At 68.6% G+C, this 19,400-nt stretch overlaps 2 protein-coding genes across 8 annotated transcripts; both read left to right on the top strand.

The window, feature by feature from the left end:
* Positions 1–2,141: 2,141 nt before the first annotated feature.
* Positions 2,142–9,014, top strand: FES (FES proto-oncogene, tyrosine kinase). 3 transcript variants are annotated; one of them, XM_063347205.1, is made up of 19 exons: positions 2,143–2,390; positions 3,178–3,437; positions 3,534–3,707; positions 3,781–3,877; positions 4,314–4,497; positions 4,860–4,997; positions 5,108–5,227; positions 5,310–5,432; positions 5,502–5,688; positions 5,771–5,842; positions 6,083–6,292; positions 6,668–6,790; positions 7,038–7,091; positions 7,262–7,380; positions 7,590–7,684; positions 7,800–7,923; positions 8,059–8,216; positions 8,429–8,551; positions 8,670–9,014. In XM_063347205.1, exons 1-19 carry the CDS (start codon positions 2,264–2,266, stop codon positions 8,810–8,812), a joined length of 2,631 nt encoding a protein of 876 aa, XP_063203275.1. In that variant the 5' UTR covers positions 2,143–2,263; the 3' UTR covers positions 8,813–9,014. The 3 variants fall into 3 exon arrangements, with proteins under 3 accessions (XP_063203277.1, XP_063203275.1, XP_063203278.1); XM_063347208.1 differs by having other exon boundaries at positions 2,174–2,390; positions 3,321–3,437; XM_063347207.1 differs by lacking the exon at positions 6,668–6,790 and having other exon boundaries at positions 2,142–2,390.
* Positions 9,015–9,539: 525 nt separating this feature from the next.
* On the top strand, positions 9,540–18,858 carry MAN2A2 (mannosidase alpha class 2A member 2). Of its 5 annotated transcripts, none has more exons than XM_063346788.1 (23): positions 9,562–10,140; positions 10,539–10,586; positions 10,739–10,883; positions 11,000–11,171; positions 11,935–12,062; positions 12,192–12,365; positions 12,690–12,876; positions 12,964–13,141; positions 13,334–13,536; positions 13,883–14,065; positions 14,249–14,363; positions 14,566–14,633; positions 14,813–14,978; positions 15,293–15,529; positions 15,637–15,759; positions 15,847–15,961; positions 16,057–16,190; positions 16,298–16,439; positions 16,687–16,820; positions 17,066–17,143; positions 17,468–17,662; positions 17,777–17,890; positions 18,171–18,858. In XM_063346788.1, exons 1-23 carry the CDS (start codon positions 9,913–9,915, stop codon positions 18,321–18,323), a joined length of 3,420 nt encoding a protein of 1,139 aa, XP_063202858.1. In that variant the 5' UTR covers positions 9,562–9,912; the 3' UTR covers positions 18,324–18,858. The 5 variants fall into 5 exon arrangements, with proteins under 5 accessions (XP_063202855.1, XP_063202858.1, XP_063202854.1 ...); XM_063346784.1 differs by having other exon boundaries at positions 10,332–10,586; positions 17,780–17,890; XM_063346783.1 differs by having other exon boundaries at positions 10,332–10,586.
* The last annotated feature ends 542 nt before the right edge of the window (positions 18,859–19,400 follow it).

Below are 19,400 nucleotides of genomic sequence, written 5' to 3'. Positions count from 1 at the left end.
GAGAGGGGAGTTAATTTGGGAACCATCTGCGGCGGGTGCAGGTGGGGGGGGCAAAACACAGGGGGAACTTGAACCACTTCCGACAGTGCATGGGCTGAGCCCCTCTGCCGCAGCCCGGGACCAGCTGCGCTCACATGCTGCAGCCCCAGTGACCAGCAGCCCCTGCAGCCCGAGCGTGGTGCCCTCGGCGCAGCCCTGGGGCTGGAGCCGGGACCCGCTTCCGTCCTGGCTGCGCCCCAGGGCAGACCGCCCCCAGCCCCACTGAGCCCCCCAGGAGGGTCTGTCGGGGCTGTGCTCGCTCGCAGAGGCAGCTCCTCTCTGCAGAGCCCCTCGGCCTCGCTGCACCCGTGCCTGCGGTGGCTTCCTGTGGTCGGGAGCGAGTTCCCCGTGGCGTGCAGGCGCTGCAGGTGCTGCTCAGCCAGCGCTTTCCTTTCACGCGAGGCCGGGCTGGGGACAGGTCCCTGTCACCCCTCGGTGGGGGCCAGCATGGCCCTGAGCTGGCAGCCCGTGGGTCGGGGCAGCCAGGCACTGCGGGTGCTGCAGCGGTGGCTCCCGTTGGGGAGCGGGCAGAGGCCGTGGCCCCACAGGGCTCTGCAGGATGCGGGAGGGCAGATGGAGGATGTGAAACTGGGCGAGCTGCAGCGTGGACCGCAGCAGCCTTCCTGCTGCAGGCAGTGGTCGCGGCTTCCAGGGAAGGGGAGCTTCTGCACTCACCATCGCACCCGCAGCCTCGCAGCACAATCTTGCCTGGCCTAGCACCGCAGGGGGGGGCAGCCCCCCAGCCCCTGGGGCTCCGGTGCCTCCCAGCAGAGGTGCCTGGTGTCCCCAGCACAGGCCGGTACATGCTGGAGGGATGCTGGGGGTAGGGAGAAGCAGCCCCTCAGCTGCTTGCGAAACACTTGCTAAGCTTGTGATGCCGCTGCGAGTGTCTCTGGGGCCACTGGGGTGTGTGGAAGCTTGTGGTGAGACCCACAGCTCGGGCAGAAAATAAAACTACTCCTGGGCCGGGTCCATGGCGGGGGCAGAGGGGGCTGGAGGCAAGTTGGCGTCTGCTGCAGGTCGGGGCAGCCGCAGCGCCGGTGCTGGCGGAGCTGCTCTGACCCTCGAACTTCCCGGGGAGCCGGGCACTGGTGGTGCCAGGGAGCATTAGCAGCACCGGGTGCTCCAGGCAGCAGGAGCCCATGGGGACCAGGGCCAATTGCAGGGTGACCCGCTGGTGGGCGACTGGGGACTCCGGCAGCACGTGGCAGCTCTTGAACTGCTCAACTGAGCAGGTGGCAAAGGGGGCTTTGACCGGGCTCCTCTGGCCTGGCGGGGGGAGCGGTGACTCTGGCTCAAATCTGGGCATCTGTGTGGCTCAGCACGCGCTGTGGTGCTGCCTGGGGTCTGTGCCCAGGGCCATTGTGCCGCTCCTTCGTGTGACTGTCAGCCGTGGGAAAGCGAGTCAGCAAAACTCCTCTCTGCGATGCTTTTCCCCCAGCTTCCTCTGAAAGAGGAATCAGCTCGGCTCTGTCCTGCAGGTGACCGTGACGCTGCTCTGGGGCCGGGCACAGGATGGAGGGCTCAGCACAAACCACCCAGGAGGTGTCCAGGCCGAGCTGTGCCAGCGCCGGGGACACATGTGACAGTGCTGGGCGGAGGCAATGGCGGCTGCCCCTGCAATGCGTCTGCCAGGGCTGAGTGGTCCCACTGTGACACCAGTGAAGCACTTTGAGGGGGGGAGCGCCTGGGGCTGCTGCAGAGATGGGGGTCCCGGCCATGTGGGAGCAGGCTGGCACCGAGGGATGGGACACGGCTCCATGGGTGCCCACACAGTAGCTGCTCTGTCCTGTGGCCTTTCCAGGCCATGATGGCCAAGCTCAGGGGTGGTGATGGGATGGCCTCCCTTCAGCAGGGCTGCTCAGAGCCCTGGGGACACCCCGGGTCCCCTCCCCAGTCCCTGCAGCCTGTCGGGGAAGCGGGGGCACAGAGGGCACAGAGAGGGGCTGGGGGACAGGCAGGACAGGGCATGGCTGAAGGGGCTTTGTGGGGTGAAACCCCTGTGGGGACGGGGCTGAGCTCAGGCTCCCCAGGGGTGATGGACCACAGCGGGGGTGAGGAAGAGCCCTGGGCTCCTGCAGGGCCGGATCCTTGGTGCGAGGCAGCCGGAGGGGCAGCGGGGCTGGGGGCTGCCCAGCAATGGCAGAGCCGTGTGCCGGCGGCGGCCCCGTGCACGGGGACTGGCAGGGAGGGGAGGAAGCGCAGGAAATCTCGCAATGGCTGTATGGTCAGCACCGGGTTTCCTGTTCCTCCCCAGGAGCCGGAGCTGCACCAGGTCCAGACTGCGCCGGCCCCGGCCCCAGGAGGACGCCAGCGCCAGCCCCGCGGCGGGGACCTCGAGGCACACACAGGTTGGAGGGGCCGTGCCCTGTGGGTCGCTGGCGGGGACAGGGGGCCCCTTTGCGGGGCTGGGGGGGGGTCTCGTCGCTGACCCTCTGGGGGACGAGGGCTGTGCCAGGGGACGTCCTGCCCTGCACAGAGACGTCTCCCAGCACCCTTGTGCCGCTGCTGCGCTTTTGCCATGGGGCAGGGCACCCCACGACTGCGGCTGGGACCAGTTTGGCTCCTAACAGCCATGCTGGAGTCCCAGGTGCTGGGACACATCCAGGCTCAGCACCTTCCTCTGGGGCTCGGCGCCCTGTCCTCCTCCTGCCATCTTCCTGCCTGTGCCCTGGCTCCCAGGAGCTCCCCCTTCCCGGCGTGCCCAGCTGCCCCTGCAGCGGGCGCAGAGGTGATCGTGCCGATGGGCGGCATGGGGCTGGAGCTGCTGGACTGTGAGGGACCGGTGGCCCGGGCAGGGCGGGGGGACAGCCGTGCTGCCCTCGGGGACCCGCACGCACAGCAGAGGTGACACTGCTCTTTTTGACCCCACACTTCCTCCTCCCCAGCACCGTCCCCGCCGGCCCCAGCTGCCGCAGGGCTTGGGGCGCACTCAGCCCTCCCGCCTGCTTTGAATGCGCTTTGCAAGGCAGATTGCGTGGGGCAGGGAGGACTCTGCCCCCCACCGCCGGCCAACCTGGGCACCACGTCCCGGTGACGGGGCGACGGGGCGGGAGGGTGTGGATGCAAAGGGCCCCAGCCGCTGAGGGGGGCGGTGCGGGGCACGGGACGGCAGCAGCGGCTCAGGCTCTCCCGCAGCTCTGCAGCCTCCTCCCGCCCAGGACGGCGGTGCCATGGGCTTCGGGCCGGAGCTGTGGTGCCCGCAGGGGCACAGCGCGCTGCTGCGGCTGCAGGACAGCGAGCTGCGCCTCCTGGAGCTGATGAAGAAGTGGATGTCGCAGCGCGCCAAGAGCGACCGGGAGTACGCGGGGATGCTGCACCACATGTTCTCCCAGCTGGAGAAGCAGGAGGGCCCCGGGCAGCTCCGCGCCGGTGACCACGGTGGCCAAATCGGGGAGGTAGGGATGTCCCAGGGCGGGAGCTCACCCCGCAGAGCCCAGCACAGCATGGTGCAGTGACAGAGGGTGGCTGTCCCTGACACCCTGTCCCCGCAGTCCTGGTGGGTGCTGGCGAGCCGGACGGAGACGCTGAGCCAGATTCTGCGGCGGCACGCAGAGGAGCTGGTGGCGGGGCCACTGGCCAAGCTGAGCCTGCTCATCCGTGACAAGCAGCAGCTCCGCAAGGCCTTCAGCGAGCAGTGGCAGCAGCTCAGCCAGGAATACGCACGGGTACGCAGGTCCCGGTGGAGGGGACCGGGGAGTCCAACCGGACCCGCTCCCCTGACGGCGTCTCCCTCCCCAGACCACGCAGCAGGAGATGGAGAAGCTGAAGGCGCAGTACCGCAGCCTGGCGCGCGACAGCGCCCAGGCCAAGCGCAAGTACCAGGAGGCCAGCAAAGGTGCTGCCCCCCCTGCCCCTCACCTCCCCTGTCCTGTCCCGTTGGGCCCCTTCCCAGCTCCCCTCGTGGGTCAGGGATGGCTGGACATCCCTGCACCCTGCGGGACCCATGGCACAGCCTGGACCAGGTGGGGAGTGCAGGGGCGGGTGATGTGCGGGGAGCCCAGCCTGGCTCCTGGAGAGCCGGCAAAACTCCGCGGGGCTACAGCCCTGGGACGCTGTGCTGCCGGTCGGGAGCATCCCCGTGCACAGGGAGGGGTGTGACTGCCCCGGCGCCCCTGCCGGCCCCGGGTCCCCCCTCCCAGCCCCATCGCCCGCTCTGGCACCTGCCCCAGCCCCGCCGGGTGCCCCTGCCCCTCGCCGGCTGCTCGGGGGGATGCGCCGCAGGGCTGAGACTGGCGACAGTGGTGGGTGTTTTCTGCGGCCTCTCCCCCCAGACAAGGAGCGGGACAAGGCAAAGGAGAAGTACGTGCGCAGCCTCTGGAAGCTCTACGCCCTGCACAACCAGTACGTGCTGGCTGTGCAGGCAGCCACGCTGCACCACCACCACCACTACCAGCGGGCACTGCCCAGCCTCCACCAGTCCCTCTACAGCCTGCAGCAGGAGATGGTCCTCATCCTGTAAGAGCCCTGCCTTCCCCGTGCCCTGCTGCTCGCCCCGCGCCCCGCTGCCTGCCCCACGCCCCGGCCCTTGGCACCCCCATGGGCCCTGAGAGCCGCAGGCGCTCCCCCCTCCTGACGGAGCCCCGCCAGCCATCTGCATCCTCCCTGCCCCATCGCCTGCCCCACACACCCCCTGCCCCTCGCGGTGATGCCCCGCAGCGCCACAGGAGATGTGGGGACCGAGGGTGTGAGCCAGCGGGATGTGGGGACTGGCCTGCCCAGGTGGCAGGGCTGGGACAGGGGCGGTGGCGCCTGGGCACAGGGTCCCTGGGCTGGGGGACACAGGAGCCCAGCAGCGCCCGGTGCCCGTGCCCCCGCAGGAAGGAAATCCTCGGGGAGTACTACAGCATCAGCAGCCTGGTGCAGGAGGACGTGCTGGCCGTGCACCAGGAGATCGCTGGTGCCATCCAGGCCATCGACCCTGACACCGAGTACAGCGGCTTCATCCAGAGCCACAGGTACGGCCCCGCGCGGCTGCAGCCCCTCAGCTAGGCACGGCCCTGCCAGCCACGGGTGCCGGCGGCCGGCATGGGGAGGTGGGAGGCAGAGCGGCGCTGGGTGCCTGCAGATATGGCTCCGAAGTGCCACCGGCCGTGTCCTTTGACGAGAGCTTGCTGGAGGAGACTGAGAGCCTGGCGCCAGGGGAGCTGCAGCTGAATGAACTGACCATCGAGAGCGTCCAGCACTCGTGAGTGGGGCTGGGCCACGGGCAGGGGCCACCACTGCCGGCAGCGTGGCTCAGCGCCGTCCAGCACCGATGTCTCTTGCAGCCTGACGTCGGTCGAGGAGGAGCTGGCGGCCGCCACAGAGGCCGTGGGCAGCAAGGAGCAGCGGGTGTGGGAGCTGCAGGCGGAGATCCGGGGCGAGGAGCAGGGCCGGAGCCCCGGGGAGCGGTGAGGTGTGGCGGGCGGGGGGCGAGGGGCCGGGGGCAGCGGGGACTGATCATCCTGTCCCATCCCCAGGGTGCACTTGCTGGGCAAGCGGCAGGGGCTGCAGGAGGCACAGCAGCAGCTGGAGGGCTGCCTCTGCACCCAGGCCAAGCTGCAGGCGCAGCGGGACCTGCTGGCTGGGAAGCTGGCGGAGCTGGGCGCTGGGGAGCCCCTGCCCGCCCTGCCTCTGCAGGAGGACCGGCAGTCCGTCTCCTCCGTGGTGAGTCCCCGGGATCCGCAGGGCTGGGGCATGCTGGGCTCGGGTCTCCCCCGCCCAGCGTACAGCTCACGCCTCCCCCCAGGAGCAGGAGCGGAGTGGGGCCACGGCGCTGGAGACCCTCAAGAACCATATCTCAGGCATCACCAAGTACTTGGTGAGTCCCTGGGCACCCCCGGCTACCCTGCCCTCCCACCCAGCTGCCTTGCCAAGCTTCCCGGCCCTTCGGCACCCCATGCCCTCTCCTCTCCGGTCCCACAGCCCCCTCCTGTCCCTGCTGCAGCCCCTCCAGCCCCTGCTCCCCCTGTGCCCAGGGCACAGCTTCCAGCCACCACTGCTGCCCCTACCTCCAGCACGACCTGGGGGCTCGGCTGAGCTCACCCCTGTCTCCATCCAGCTGCCCCCCCCCGTGCCCCTGATCCCGGAGGTGCAGAAGCCGCTGTGCCAGCAGGCCTGGTACCACGGGGCCATCCCGCGCTCAGAAGTGCAGGAGCTGCTGAGCTGCAGCGGGGACTTCCTGGTGCGGGAGAGCCAGGGCAAGCAGGAGTACGTGCTCAGCGTGCTGTGGGACGGGCAGCCCCGCCACTTCATCATCCAGGCTGCCGACGTGAGTGACCGCAGGCGGGGAGAGACGGCTGGGGCTGGCCCTGTGCGGGCAGGCGGGGGTCCCTGCCCAGTCACAGCCCCCAGCTGGGCAGCCGCGGGGCCCCTGGTGTGAGTGCACGGGATGCGTGTGCGTGGTACGAGTTGTGTGCACCCGTCCTGGCACGGGCCGAGCGTGGGGGGATGAGCCCTGCATCGGGCATGTGAATGCCCACTTGTGTGTGCTTGCCATGCCTGGTGTGCATGGCTGTCCTGCGCCACGTGCATGCGCGCTCCATGCGCGCACACTCCTCCATGCGTGCACAGCCACGCGCCCCAGCCCTCGTGAGCACACCCATGTGTGTGCGCAGGAAACCCCTTCAGCCCCTGCTCCCCACAGAACATGTACCGGCTGGAGGGGGAAGGCTTCCCCACCATCCCGCTGCTCATCGAGCACCTCCTGCAGAGCCAGCAGCCCATCACCCGGAAGAGCGGGATCGTTCTGGCCAGGGCCGTCCCCAAGGTGACAGTGGGCAGTGGGGAGGGGGACGAGTCCCCTGCACATGGGGAAACCCTGCCCAGACCCTTCTCCTGCCCAGGAGATCCCAATTCTCCAGCCAGACGTGGTGACTCAGCCCTGGGGGTGGGGACCTGGGGGCTGGGGACCTCCCCTGGGGGCTCCGTGACAGGGAGCTGCAGAGGCGGGGGGGGATGTGGGCCTGGGGCGGGCTGGGGGACGGCTCACCGCCTTCAGTGTCCACTCGCTGCAGGACAAATGGGTGCTCAACCACGAGGACGTGCTGCTGGGGGAGCGCATCGGCCGGGTGAGTCAGGGTGCTCTGGTCCCTGCCCGCGTGGGGTCTGTGGGAGGACAGGGCTGTCCCAGGGGGTCTGCGGCAGCGCAGGGCTGTCCTCACGGGCACTGCGGGAGGGCAGGGGGTGCCTTGGGCCATGCTGCGGCAAGCTGGGCCGGTGCACCCATGTCTCTTGGCAGGGTAACTTTGGAGAGGTGTTCAGCGGCCGCCTGCGTGCTGACAACACCCCCGTGGCTGTGAAATCCTGCCGGGAAACCCTCCCGCCTGAGCTGAAGGCCAAGTTCCTGCAGGAAGCCAGGTCTGTACAGCCATCACCCTTGTCCCAGCCTCTCTGTCCGTCCTCGGGACCTGGGGCCGTTCAAACCCTGCTGGACTGTGGCATCCTTGTGCTGAGGGCTGTGTCCCCAGGCTGGCCGCGCAGAGTGTCCTGGTGATGGCACGGAGGTGGCTTGTGCCCAGGGCAACCGGGCCCCTGCACACTCACCGTGCCCATCCTTGTCCCCACAGGATCCTCAAGCAGTACAACCACCCCAACATCGTCCGGCTCATCGGCGTCTGCACCCAGAAGCAGCCCATTTACATTGTCATGGAGCTCGTGCAGGGTGAGCAGCCCCATCCTGCAGCCCCCACGCTGACGAGGCAGCTGGTGCACGCGTGTGCAAGCTCGCCACGATGTGCCAGGGCAGCCGCCCACCAGCTCGGCCATCCTGGCTGCAGGGGGGGACTTCCTGAGCTTCCTGCGCAGCGAGGGGTCCCACTTGCGGGTGAAGGAGCTGATCAAGATGACGGAGAACGCTGCTGCCGGCATGGAGTACCTGGAGAGCAAGCACTGCATCCACAGGTGGGCTGCAGCAGTGTGGGTGGGTGCCGGGCAGGGCACGGTGAGCCCCGCAGCCCTCGCTGCCCCCCGTCCCATGCCAGGCAGACGGCCCTGGGGACGGCCAGGCGTGTGGCTGATGGCTCTGGGCGGCCCCAGGGACCTGGCTGCTCGTAACTGCCTGGTGACGGAGAAGAACACCCTGAAGATCAGTGACTTTGGGATGTCGCGGGAGGAGGAGGATGGTGTCTACGCCTCCACGGGGGGGATGAAGCAGATCCCTGTCAAGTGGACCGCCCCTGAAGCACTCAATTATGGTATGGGATGGAGCCGGGCATGGCCTGGCAGCCCTGCAGCACAGCTGGGTGCCAGGATTTGGGGGCACACCATCCTGCTCCCACGTGCCGGGTCCTGGGGAGGGAGGCAGAGAGAGCGGGGGCACCCCAGCCCTCGGAGTGTGGGCACAGCCAGGGCAGTGGTGCCACGAGTGTCCCCAGCTGCCAGCATCCGTCCCACACCATGTCCCCAGGCCGATACAGCTCCGAGAGCGATGTCTGGAGCTTCGGGATCCTGCTGTGGGAAGCCTTCAGCCTGGGTGCCGTCCCCTACGCCAACCTCAGCAACCAGCAGATGCGAGAGGCGGTGGAGCAGGGTGAGGGACTTGGGGTCCACTGCGGGCCCACCGTGGAACTGTGCCCACAGGACGGGGCTGTGAGGGGTGAGGGGCGGGTGGCCCCATCTGCCATGTCGCCATCCCTGCTGCCCCCCAGGCATGCGGCTGGACCCCCCCGAGCAGTGCCCCGAGGAGGTGTACCGGCTGATGCAGCGGTGCTGGGAGTACGACCCCCGCAAGCGGCCCAGCTTCAGCGCCATCCACCAGGACCTCATCGCCATCCGCAAGAGGCACCGGTGAGGGGGGGCACCGGCCGAGGGCGCCCCCGCTCAGGACAGCACCGTGTGCCCCAGATCCATCCCGCTGTCCCTTGGGGGGACGTGGGTGCTGCGGAGCAGCCGGACACGGCTGTGCCCCCTCCCCAGCGCAGGGCAGGGGGCTCCTGTACAGCCCGGGGATATGGCACCCGTAGCTCCCGCCGGGCTTCATCCTGACTAATAAACCAAGGAGCTCTGCAGCACCGCGTCTGTGGGGTACGGGGGGCGCAGACCCCGCGGGGGGCAGCGTGCTGGTACGGGGCGCACCGGGACGGCCCCGGGGCTGCGGAGGTCTGCCCGGGGGTGTCCCCCAGGCTACCGGGGATGGCCAAGCCTGCCCCGGGGCCACGGGGGTCCTGGCCGGGCCTGTCCCCGGGGCTGTCGTGGGATGCCCGGGCCTGTCCCCGGGGCTGCGGGAGACCCGGCCGCGTCAGTCCCCGGCAGCTCGGCCCCGGGAGCTCGGGGGTCCCGGCCCGTCGGTGCCGCCCCCGACGCGCTGCCGGCGGAGGGGGCGGGCGGGCGGCGGGGCCGGGGCCGGGCCCGGGGCCGGGCGGGCGGGGCGGCGGGCGGGGCCTGGCCCATCGCGGCCGCGGCAGCCGGCAGGCCCGGGGCGGGCGATGTGAGGAGCCGGGGACGGGCCGCGGAGCCGCCCAGGGTAAGAGCGGAGCGGCCGCGCCCCCGGAGCCGTCCCGCGGTGGGCGGCCCCGGCCCTCCCCGGCTTCGGCCCGGCCCTCCCCTCCCCAGCCCGGCCCGCTCCCCGCGCCGGGCCGCGGCGCAGAGGCCCCGGGCTGCCCGGCTCGGCGGGGCCGCCGCGGCCTGCTCCCGTCCCGCACCCGTCCGCAGCCCCCGGCGGGCCGGGCCCGAGGCGGCCTTGGGCCTGAGCCGCCCGCCGGCGCCGCTCTGGCCCGGGCTATAAATACCCGGAGCCGGATTAAGCGAAGTAGGACACGGTGGGGGGGGGCGAGGAGGAGGAGGGTCGCGGTGAGGGGCGGCGGTGGGCAGGGGGGCACCGGGCCGGGCTGTCCCCCAGCCGCCCCGGCAGGGCTCAGCCCAGGGCGAGGGCAGGAGGCACCGTCCCGTCCCATGCCCCCGGCCCCCCGTCCTGCCCCCGCGCCCGGCCTGTCCTCGGCACCGCCGCCGCTGTGCCCCGGTGCAGGTCTGTCCCTGCGGCCCTCCGGCATGAAGCTGAAGAAGCAGGTGACAGTGTGTGGAGCTGCCATCTTCTGCGTGGCCGTCTTCTCCCTCTACTTGATGCTGGACAGGGTGCAGCACGACCCCACGCGCCACCAGAGCGGGGGCAACTTCCCCAGGGTGAGCGGCAGGGCTGTGGGGATGGGACAGCGGGCAAGCGGCCAGGGCTAGCGCGGGCCAGCTGGCACAGCCTGAGGCCGTTTGCTTGCCGGGGCCAGGGCTTGTTCCCTGCTGCTGTCAGTGCACACGGGGGCTGGGACCCACCCGTCAAAGGGCACCGGAGGCTGTCACGGCGGCGTCTGTGTCCCCAGAGTCAGATCTCGGTGCTGCAGAACCGCATTGAGCAGCTGGAGCAGCTGCTGGAGGAGAACCACGAGATCATCAGCCACATCAAGGACTCGGTGCTGGAGCTGACGGCCCACGCGGAGGGGCAGCCAGCACTGACCCACCACACGCCCAATGGCTCCTGGGTGCTGCCCCCCGAGAGTCGCCCGAGCTTCCTCTCCGTCTCCCCACAGGACTGCCAGTTTGCACTGGGGGGCAAGGGCCAGACCCCAGACCTACAGGTGAGGGGCCGGTGTCTGAGCCCCCCTGCAGCTCAGGACCCATCTCTGCCAGCATGAGGGGGTCCATGCCTGGGTGTCTGTGGGGTCCTGGCACTACTCTCGGGGGTCTCTCAATCCGGTGGCTGCCCTGAGTCCTGTCTCCCACCCGGCAGATGCTGGCTGTGTACTCCCTGCTGCCCTTTGACAACCAGGATGGCGGCGTGTGGAAGCAGGGCTTTGATATCACCTACGAGCCCAATGAGTGGGATGCTGAGCCCCTGCAGGTGTTCGTGGTGCCGCACTCCCACAATGACCCTGGTGAGCAGTGGCCGAAGGCCAGCAAGGGAGGAGAAGGGCTAGCCTAGCCCCTGCCACCCCACACTGCTGGTGGGGAAGGGCCGGGCCCCGCGCAGTGACCCCCCATGTGCTGGCAGGCTGGATCAAGACCTTTGACAAGTACTACTATGACCAGACACAGCACATCCTCAACAGCATGGTGCTGAAGATGCAGGAGGACCCGCGCCGGCGCTTCATCTGGTCTGAGATCTCCTTCTTTTCCAAGTGGTGGGACAACATCAGCGCCCAGAAACGGGCTGCGGTGCGGAGGTAGGGCTCCTCGCTGACCCCATGGCCGGCGCAGCCCCTGCCCAGAGGCAGGGCGCTGCGGGACGCGCCGGCTGCGAGCATGGGGCTTGTGAGGGAAGGGCCCTGGGGAGACAAGGGCAGCCCTGGCTGCAGTGCCGCGGCCGTGGGCTCCACAGTCCTCACCGTGGGGTGCCCTGGCACAGCCAGCAACCTCTTGGTGCCACGAGAGGTCAAAACTCCAGCAGTGCGGAGCGAGAGCCAGGGTGCTGCCAGCGCTGGGGCCTCCGCGGCGGGGGTCTGAGGGGCTGGGGGAGGCAGATCTCTCCCCGCGCTGCTCCCTGCGCTCACAGGGAAGCTGGGAAACTCCCTCTGGTCGCTGTAACTGTGAGCGCTGCCGCAGAGCCTGAGTGGTGCCAGAGCCTCGCAAGGCCCAGGGCGCCCTTGGGGGTGTGAGAGACCTGGAGAGCAGGATTGTGTGGTGGGAGAGGGCCCTCTCATCAGCCCCCCTGCCCCGGGAGGGCTGGGGGTGGAGGACAGAGGGATCATGGGCTGCCGGGCACAGTGGAAGGTGTTGGCCTCTGTGGGGATGGGCTCTGGTTGGGGTCTCAGCCAGCGTGGTGCTGTGGGGGGATGTTTGTTTGTGTGGGGATGGTGTGGGCAGTGGGCCATGGCAGCCGGTGGTTGCGGAGGTGGCTCCAAGATGGGGAGAGGCTCTGCCATGGCCACAGGGCTCGCCACAGGGCTCTGCCCGGAGCTGATCACATCTCGTGTGTGTCCCTTGGAGGCTGGTTGGCAACGGGCAGCTGGAGATGGTGACGGGTGGCTGGGTGATGCCCGACGAGGCCAATTCCCACTACTTCGCCATGATCGACCAGCTGATCGAGGGGCACCAGTGGCTGGAGAAGAACATCGGTGAGAGCCAGGGGATGCCGGGCAGGAGGGGCAGAGTGCTGGCTGGGGGCCTGCGCTAGTGGGCACCCCCATCGCTGCCAGGAGCCTGCTCATGGGAGGTGTGGGGCTGATGGGTCTCTGTGTCCCTAGGTGTGACGCCCCGGTCAGGCTGGGCCGTGGACCCCTTTGGGCACAGCTCCACCATGCCCTACCTGCTGAAGCGCTCCAACCTGACGGGCATGCTCATCCAGCGCGTGCACTACGCCATCAAGAAGCACTTTGCTGCCACACAGAACCTGGAGTTCATGTGGAGACAGGCATGGGGTGAGGGGCTGCTGGGAGGTGACGGTAGAGGTGGCACTGCTGGGGCAGGTGGCAGCAGGGAACAGCTACCAACCGCTTTCCCGTGTGGATGGCGAGACGAGCACCAGGTGGTGATGTCTCTGCCCTGCAGCAGTTTTGCCCTGTGGGACAGCCCCAGGGTGACTCCCCAGCCTCTGGGTGAGGCTGCTGTGCTCTCTGGGGTCCCAGCGGGTGAGCCTGCGTGCCAGGTCTGCTCTGCCCTGGCAGCCGTGCCCATGGGCCCCCCGGCTTGGGGATAGGCAAGGCAGAGCCATTGCTGGTGCTCATCTGTCCTTGGTCCCGCAGATCCAGACGCCAGCACCGACATCTTCTGCCACATGATGCCCTTCTACAGCTACGATGTGCCCCACACCTGTGGGCCAGACCCCAAGATCTGTTGCCAGTTCGACTTCAAGCGCCTGCCGGGCGGCCGGATCAACTGCCCATGGAAGGTGCCTCCCCGAGCCATCACCGATGCCAACGTGGCGGAGCGGTGAGTGCTGCAGGGGCAAGGGCAAGTGGCTCTGAGCCCCACGGCCCTGTCTGGGAGCCAGCCTCATGCCCTGGCCCCCCACGGCAGAGCCCAGCTGCTGCTGGACCAGTACCGCAAGAAGTCCAAGCTGTACCGCAGCAAGGTGCTGCTGGTGCCCCTGGGAGACGATTTCCGCTACGACAAGCCTCAGGAGTGGGATGCCCAGTTCCTCAACTACCAGCGCATCTTCGACTTCCTCAACTCCCGGCCCAACCTCCACGTCCAGGTACGTGCAGGGAGGTCTGGGGCAGCGCCGGGGGCTGGGGGGAGCAGGGCCCCACGGGCGGAGGCTGTGGGGAGGCCACCCGCAGAGCCCAGACGGAGGGTGGGCAGTGCTGGGAGGGATAGAGGGAGGCCCCGGCCACGGGAGCCACAGCAGCTCTCCATTGCGCTCAGGGCTGTGCGTGCCGTCCTGCAGGCGCAGTTTGGGACGCTCTCCGACTACTTTGATGCCCTGTACAAGAAGATGGGCATCGTGCCAGGGATGAAGCCGCCTGGGTTCCCAGTGCTGAGCGGGGATTTCTTCTCCTACGCGGACCGGGAGGATCACTACTGGACAGGCTACTACACCTCCCGACCTTTCTACAAGAGCCTGGACCGGGTGCTGGAGGCCCATCTCCGGTGAGGGGACGCAGGCTGGGCCCTGGGCAGGGGTTGTGTGCAGGGGGCACGGGCAAGGGTTGGCTGGGCAGCGCCCAGGAGCCCTGGCAGTCCCCCGGTCTGTGTCCGGCCACCAAGGCCCTGGGGGGCACAGCCCAGACAGGGCCAAACCCTTGCCCAGCCCCAGGGCAGCGTGTGCCCCCCCAACCTCCCCGAGGCCAAGGCCTCTGTGCGTGGAGCGCGCGGGCTGGGCACCGTTGGAGCGAGGGCAGGCTGGGCTGGCTGCTCCTCCTCCGCCATGGCACTGCTCGGCCCGCAGCACTGGGGCGGCGGAGCAGGGACGCTCGGTGACTCTGTCCCTGCGCAGGGGGGCAGAGATCCTGTACAGCCTGGCGCTCGCCCACGCCCGCCGCGCTGGAGCCGATGGCAGGTACCCGCTCTCCGACTACTCCCTGCTGAGCAACGCCCGCCGCAACCTGGGCCTCTTCCAGCACCACGACGCCATCACTGGCACCGCCAAGGAGGCTGTGGCCGTTGACTATGGAGTCCGGTGCGTGCAGGCTGCCAGGCTGCAGCCCTGGGGGACCTGTCTCGGACAGGAGTTGGTGGGCATGGTTGGGAGCGTGGTTGGGTGTGGGGGTCCTGTGGGCCCCCCCTCCCGGGGGGATGTTGGGGGAAGGTAGGGACAGGGCAGGGGAACGGTCCTGGGTGCCTCACTCTGCCTGTGCCCCAGGCTGCTCCACTCCCTCACGAACCTCAAGCGCGTCATCATCAATGCTGCGCATTACCTCGTGCTGGGGGACAAGGACGCCTACCGCCATGACCCCGCTGCACCCTTCCTCAGCACGGTGAGCAGCACCTCCCTCCGTGGCTCCCTGCGCCCCAGTACACGCCGAGCCATGCTGGGGCATCTGTCCCCAGGGAGCACAGCCGGTGCTGCATGAGGGCCTGGGGAAAGAGCCCCAGCTGTGCCTGTGTCCCTGAGCCCAGCTGGCAGGGGTGGTGGGTGCACCCCAGCTCTGACTGCTCCTCTCTCCTCTCTCCCCCCAGGATGACACGCGCCCCAGCCAGGACTCCCTCCCAGAGAGAACAGTGGTCAAGCTGGACACTTCGCCCCGGTAAGGGGCTGCCTGCCTTGCTCTGGGGCTTGTGGGGCCATGGTGGGGCAGTGAGGGGGGTATCTGAGGCTCTGTGATGCAGTGGGTGCATGCATGGAACCTGTGGGTGGTGTGGGGCACGGGGCAGCCGTGATGCCGTGGGGCTGGAGTGGCCATCCCTGTGTGACCCCACCCCACAGGTTCCTGGTGGTGTTCAACCCGCTGGAGCAGGAGCGCCTGAGCATCGTGCCGGTGCTGGTGGACTCCCCACACGTGCGTGTGCTCTCCGAGGAGGGGCAGCCCCTGCCTTCCCAGCTCAGTGCGCACTGGGGCTCTGCCACTGACGTGGTGCCCGACGTCTACCAGGTATGGGGTGCCCCGGTGCCACTGGCCACCCCCATCCTCAGCCTGCACAGCCCATGTGTGCCAGCCTCCCGTTCTCCCACACTGCTCCTGTGGCCGGGACACCCCGTGAGCCCTCCTCTGTGGCAACAAGAGTCCCTGCACCACAACACAAGCTTCCACTGCTTGCGAACCCCCAGGCCCCCACGCACATCCCCCTCGGCAGAGGCCCCAGAAGCACTGAGATGGGGCTTTTGCCCTGCCAACAGCCAGCAGGTCCTCCGGTGCTGGCTGTCCTTTCACAGAGGGGCTGGCTGAGATCTCCATGCTGCCCGCAGGTGTCTGTCCTGGCCCGCCTGCCCGCGCTGGGGCTGCGTGTGCTGCAGCTGCACAAGTCCTTCAATGGCCACGCCACTCTGAAGTCCTCCGTGCGCCTATACCTGCACGGCCGGGACTTGCCCGTGCGCAAGCAGGAGGCCGTACCCGTGCACGTCTTCCCGGCCACTGCCGATGACTTCTGCCTGGAGAACCAGCACCTGCAGGCCTGCTTCTCAGGACACTCGGGGCTGCTGCAGGCAAGCGCAGGGGTCTGACGGGTGGCGTGGGGGTGAAGGAGGGGAGCGGGGCACAGCACTGCCTCCTGCAAGGTGTGCTCACTGCTGTGCCGGCCCGCGCCCTGCAGAGTATCCGCCGAGCTGGGGAGGAGCGGGAGCAGAGGGTGAGCAGCGAGTTCCTCGTCTATGGCACCAGGACCTCCAAGGACAAAAGCGGAGCCTATCTCTTTCTGCCTGACGGCGAGGCCAAGGTACAGGGACTGGCTCCGAGAGGCAGCTGGCAGCCGTGCGGCACTCCTGCAGGCAGCAGCCTCAGCGCAGCCCTCCTTCCCCCACAGCCCTACGCTCCCAAGGACCCCCCAGTAGTGCGGGTGACGGAGGGACCCCTCTTCTCAGAGGTCACCAGCTACTACCAGCATGTCCAGACCATGGTGCGGCTTTACAATGTGCCAGGTGAGAGAATGAGAGGCTGTGCCGGGGAGGTCGCTGGCGTGGGGGTGCTGGGCGATGCTGCCCGTGGGACACAGCCCCTCACTGCCTGCCCGCAGGGGTGGAGGGCCTGTCCCTGGATGTGTCTTGCCTGGTGGACATCCGTGACCACATCAACAAGGAGCTGGCCCTGCGCTTCAGCACTGACATCGAGAGTGACGACGCCTTCTTCACAGACCTCAATGGCTTCCAGGTATCCGGCAGCCTGGGGAGGGACAGCAGCTGCCCTCGGGGGGACAGTGCCCTGCCACCCAGCACCGCAGGAGCCGCCTGCAGCCACGCACCTCTGTCCCTCGGCAGATCCAGCCCCGCAGGTACCAGCGGAAGCTGCCACTGCAGGCGAACTTCTACCCCATGCCCGCCATGGCCTACATCCAGGACATGCAGAGCCGCCTGACGCTCCACACAGCCCAGGCCCTGGGGGTCTCCAGCCTCGGCAGCGGTGAGGAGGGTGCTACGGGGTGGGCGCAGGGGGATGCAGGGGTGGAGGGTGGCGCAGGGTGGGCACAGGGGGATGCAGGGGTGGAGGGTGGTGCAGGGTGGGCGCAGGGTGCTCTGGTCCTGCTGTCTCTGGGGGCTCCCTGGCTGCCCCCAGTCCTGTGGGAGCGTTTCCATGCACGGCAGCAAAGGGGCGCGTGGGGCAGCTGGCTTCTGTTAAAACCCGGGACGCTGGGACCCCATCTCTGCAGGCCAGCTGGAGGTGATCCTGGACCGGCGCCTCATGCAGGATGACAACCGGGGCCTGGGCCAAGGGCTGAAGGACAACAAGCGGACCTGCAACCGGTTCCGGCTCCTCCTGGAGCGCCGCGCCACTGCCAACAAGGTTTGTGGGCTGTGAGGCTGCAGGACGGGGTTTGGGCATGGTGCCGCTCACCTGGAGCGCCCAGCCCTGCCTTGGGATGGAGCAGGGTGAAAGCCGTGCGTGCAATTGGTGCAGGGGGTGTGTGGGGAGGGTGGGATCGGGGAGTGGGGTCTGTCCTGGTGCGGAGCCACGCCACCCTCGTAATCACGGTGTTCTTGTCCCGTCACCTCCCTGCTCTCTATGCATGCGCCATGTCACCCATTCAGAGCTCCGGCTTCTTTTCCAAACTGGCCTCCATGTTTAAAGCCTTTGGCTTCCCCGGCTCCAGGACTGGCAGCCCAGAGGTAACGGCCGGCCTGGCCGCACTGTCTCTCCCTGTCTCGTGCACTAGCTGCTAGCGACTAGCCTAGCCAGGCCCCGTAGTCTGACCATCGGCTAGCCAGGGTCTGTGCAGGCTGCCTGGCTGGCAGCTGCCCTCCCCGTTTGGGTGCTGGGAAGGGGGGTCATGGCTGGGCGGGAGCAGCTCTGGGTGCCCTGTGCTGGCAGGCGCCTGCTCTCCGAGCACTGCTGGAGAGGCTGCAAGGAGTGGGAGGCCCCGTGGTCCCGTCCAGGCTCTGCCCAGCCCTGCTGCTCCCCTGGCCTGCACTGACCCGCGTGCTCTTCGGCAGGTGCAGGATGGCCGCCCGATCAGCTTCCCCTCCCTGCTGAGCCACATCACGTCCATGCACCTGAATGCCGAAGCCCTGGTCATGGCCGTGGCCCAGGAAAAGCTGGCCCCACCAGCCCTGCGCTCCTTCATGCCCCTTTCCACCACCCTTCCCTGCGACTTTCACATCCTGAACCTGCGGATGCTGCAGGCAGAGGTGAGCTGCACCCCATGAGCGGGGCAGGCATGGCCCCCCGTAGCAGGGTTCTCAGGGAGGGGGCGTCTGGCACCTGCTGTCCCCAGCATTGCGCCTCACACCCCGGCTCCCCAGCAGGACGACTCGCTTCCCTCAGCCGAGGCAGCCCTGATCCTGCACCGCAAAGGCTTTGACTGCAGCCTGGAGGCCAAGAACCTGGGCTTTAACTGCACCACCAGTCAGGGCAAGGTGAGACCGGGCTGCGCCTCCACCCACCGCTTGCCCAGGCAAAGCTGGAGGATGTTGGTTTGTCAGGAAGGGGGTCTGAAGCCTTGCATGAGCCCTGCATCCCCCAGCGAGGACAGGCAGAGCCTGGGATGGGTCAGCCTGGTGCCCTGGGCGCTGTGGGGTCCTGCGAACCGGCTGCTGGCACAGCGCGTGTGGGGCTGCCCCATGCACAGTACTGTGCTGCCAGGCACCACGTCCCACTCATCCAGGCCACTCGCCCTTCTCCCTCCTCTCTCCCTAGCTGGCCCTGGGCAGCCTGTTCCAGGGGCTGGAGCTTGGCTCCCTGCAGCCCACCTCGCTGACCTTGATGTACCCGCTGGGCACGGCCTCCAACAGCACCAACATCCGCCTGGACCCCATGGAAATTGCCACTTTCCGCATCCGCCTGGGGTAGCATCTCCCGGAGTGGGAGAGGAGCAGACTGGCTGGGCAGTGTGGGAGCAGCCACCGAGCCCAGCAGCACCAGCACAGCCTGGGAGAGGCCTGCCAGGGGGCCCCTGGCAGGCAGGCGGGCGCTGGGCACGAGGTGCCAGACTTGCAAAGGCTGCTGCCTTCTAATTTATTAGTCCTGTGTTCTCGGATAGATTTCAGAAGTGAACTGCAGAGGCTGCTGGACGCTGCTGGGGTGTAGAGGGCACGGGCTGGGCACTGCTCTGAGCAGAGCACGGCTGGCCGGGGCAGCAGGCCGGGCTTGGATGCTGCCAGCAGGATGGGCACAGCTGCCCTGCTGTGTTCGCTCAGCTGCCCCGGGAGGGTGCCCTCCCCCGTGTCAGGGGCAGGGGCCTGGGCTGGTGCCTGGGCTCCCCCCGACCCCCGGGGCAGCAGGGGGCTGCCAGGAGCCTGGTGGGGTTGGGGCAGCTGGCCGGGGAGGTGCTGTGGATTGGAGACCGAGCTCGCCTGGAGCTTGTAGGAAACACGAGGCTGTTTCAAAGGGCTTCAGTCTGTGCCTGGTTTGTGGTTCTCGCACTGGTCGCGTGGGGGAGCAGGAATAGTGCTCCATGAGGAGACAGGGCAGCGGGGAGGCAGGCTCGGAGCCATGCCCAGGGCCAGTCGGGTTGTGCCCTGCTGGTGTTCCCGGGGCTGAGCCCCTGGGCCCATGTGAGAGTGCTGCCAGCAAGAGCAAGGGGACGGGGTGCAGACCCAAGTTACGCATCTCCCTCTGTGGGCAGCAACATGTGGGTTAAGCGTGAGAACGGCCCCTCCCAAATTCAGTGCATTTATCCCCCTTTTGGTGTGAGCCTGGTCCGCTGGGGCTGCCGGTGGCAGAGGGGCAGGTGCTGACAGTCACTGGGGACCCTGCAGGGAGAGCGGGGAGGAGATGGGGGGTCGTTGCCTGCTGCAGCACCCCGCTGAGGGAGCCAGACCCTGCTCCTGCGCACAGGGCTGTGCCCGGTTTTCCAGAGCAGGCTGAGAGGGAGCAGTGCGAAGCCCTCACCAGCTGTGATGCTCTGGTGCCTGGGGAGCACGGCCG

Source organism: Chroicocephalus ridibundus, chromosome 9 (genome assembly GCF_963924245.1).
Source record: "Chroicocephalus ridibundus chromosome 9, bChrRid1.1, whole genome shotgun sequence".
Taxonomy (NCBI): Eukaryota; Metazoa; Chordata; class Aves; order Charadriiformes; family Laridae; genus Chroicocephalus; species Chroicocephalus ridibundus.
This window is presented reverse-complemented; position numbering and strand designations above follow the sequence as displayed.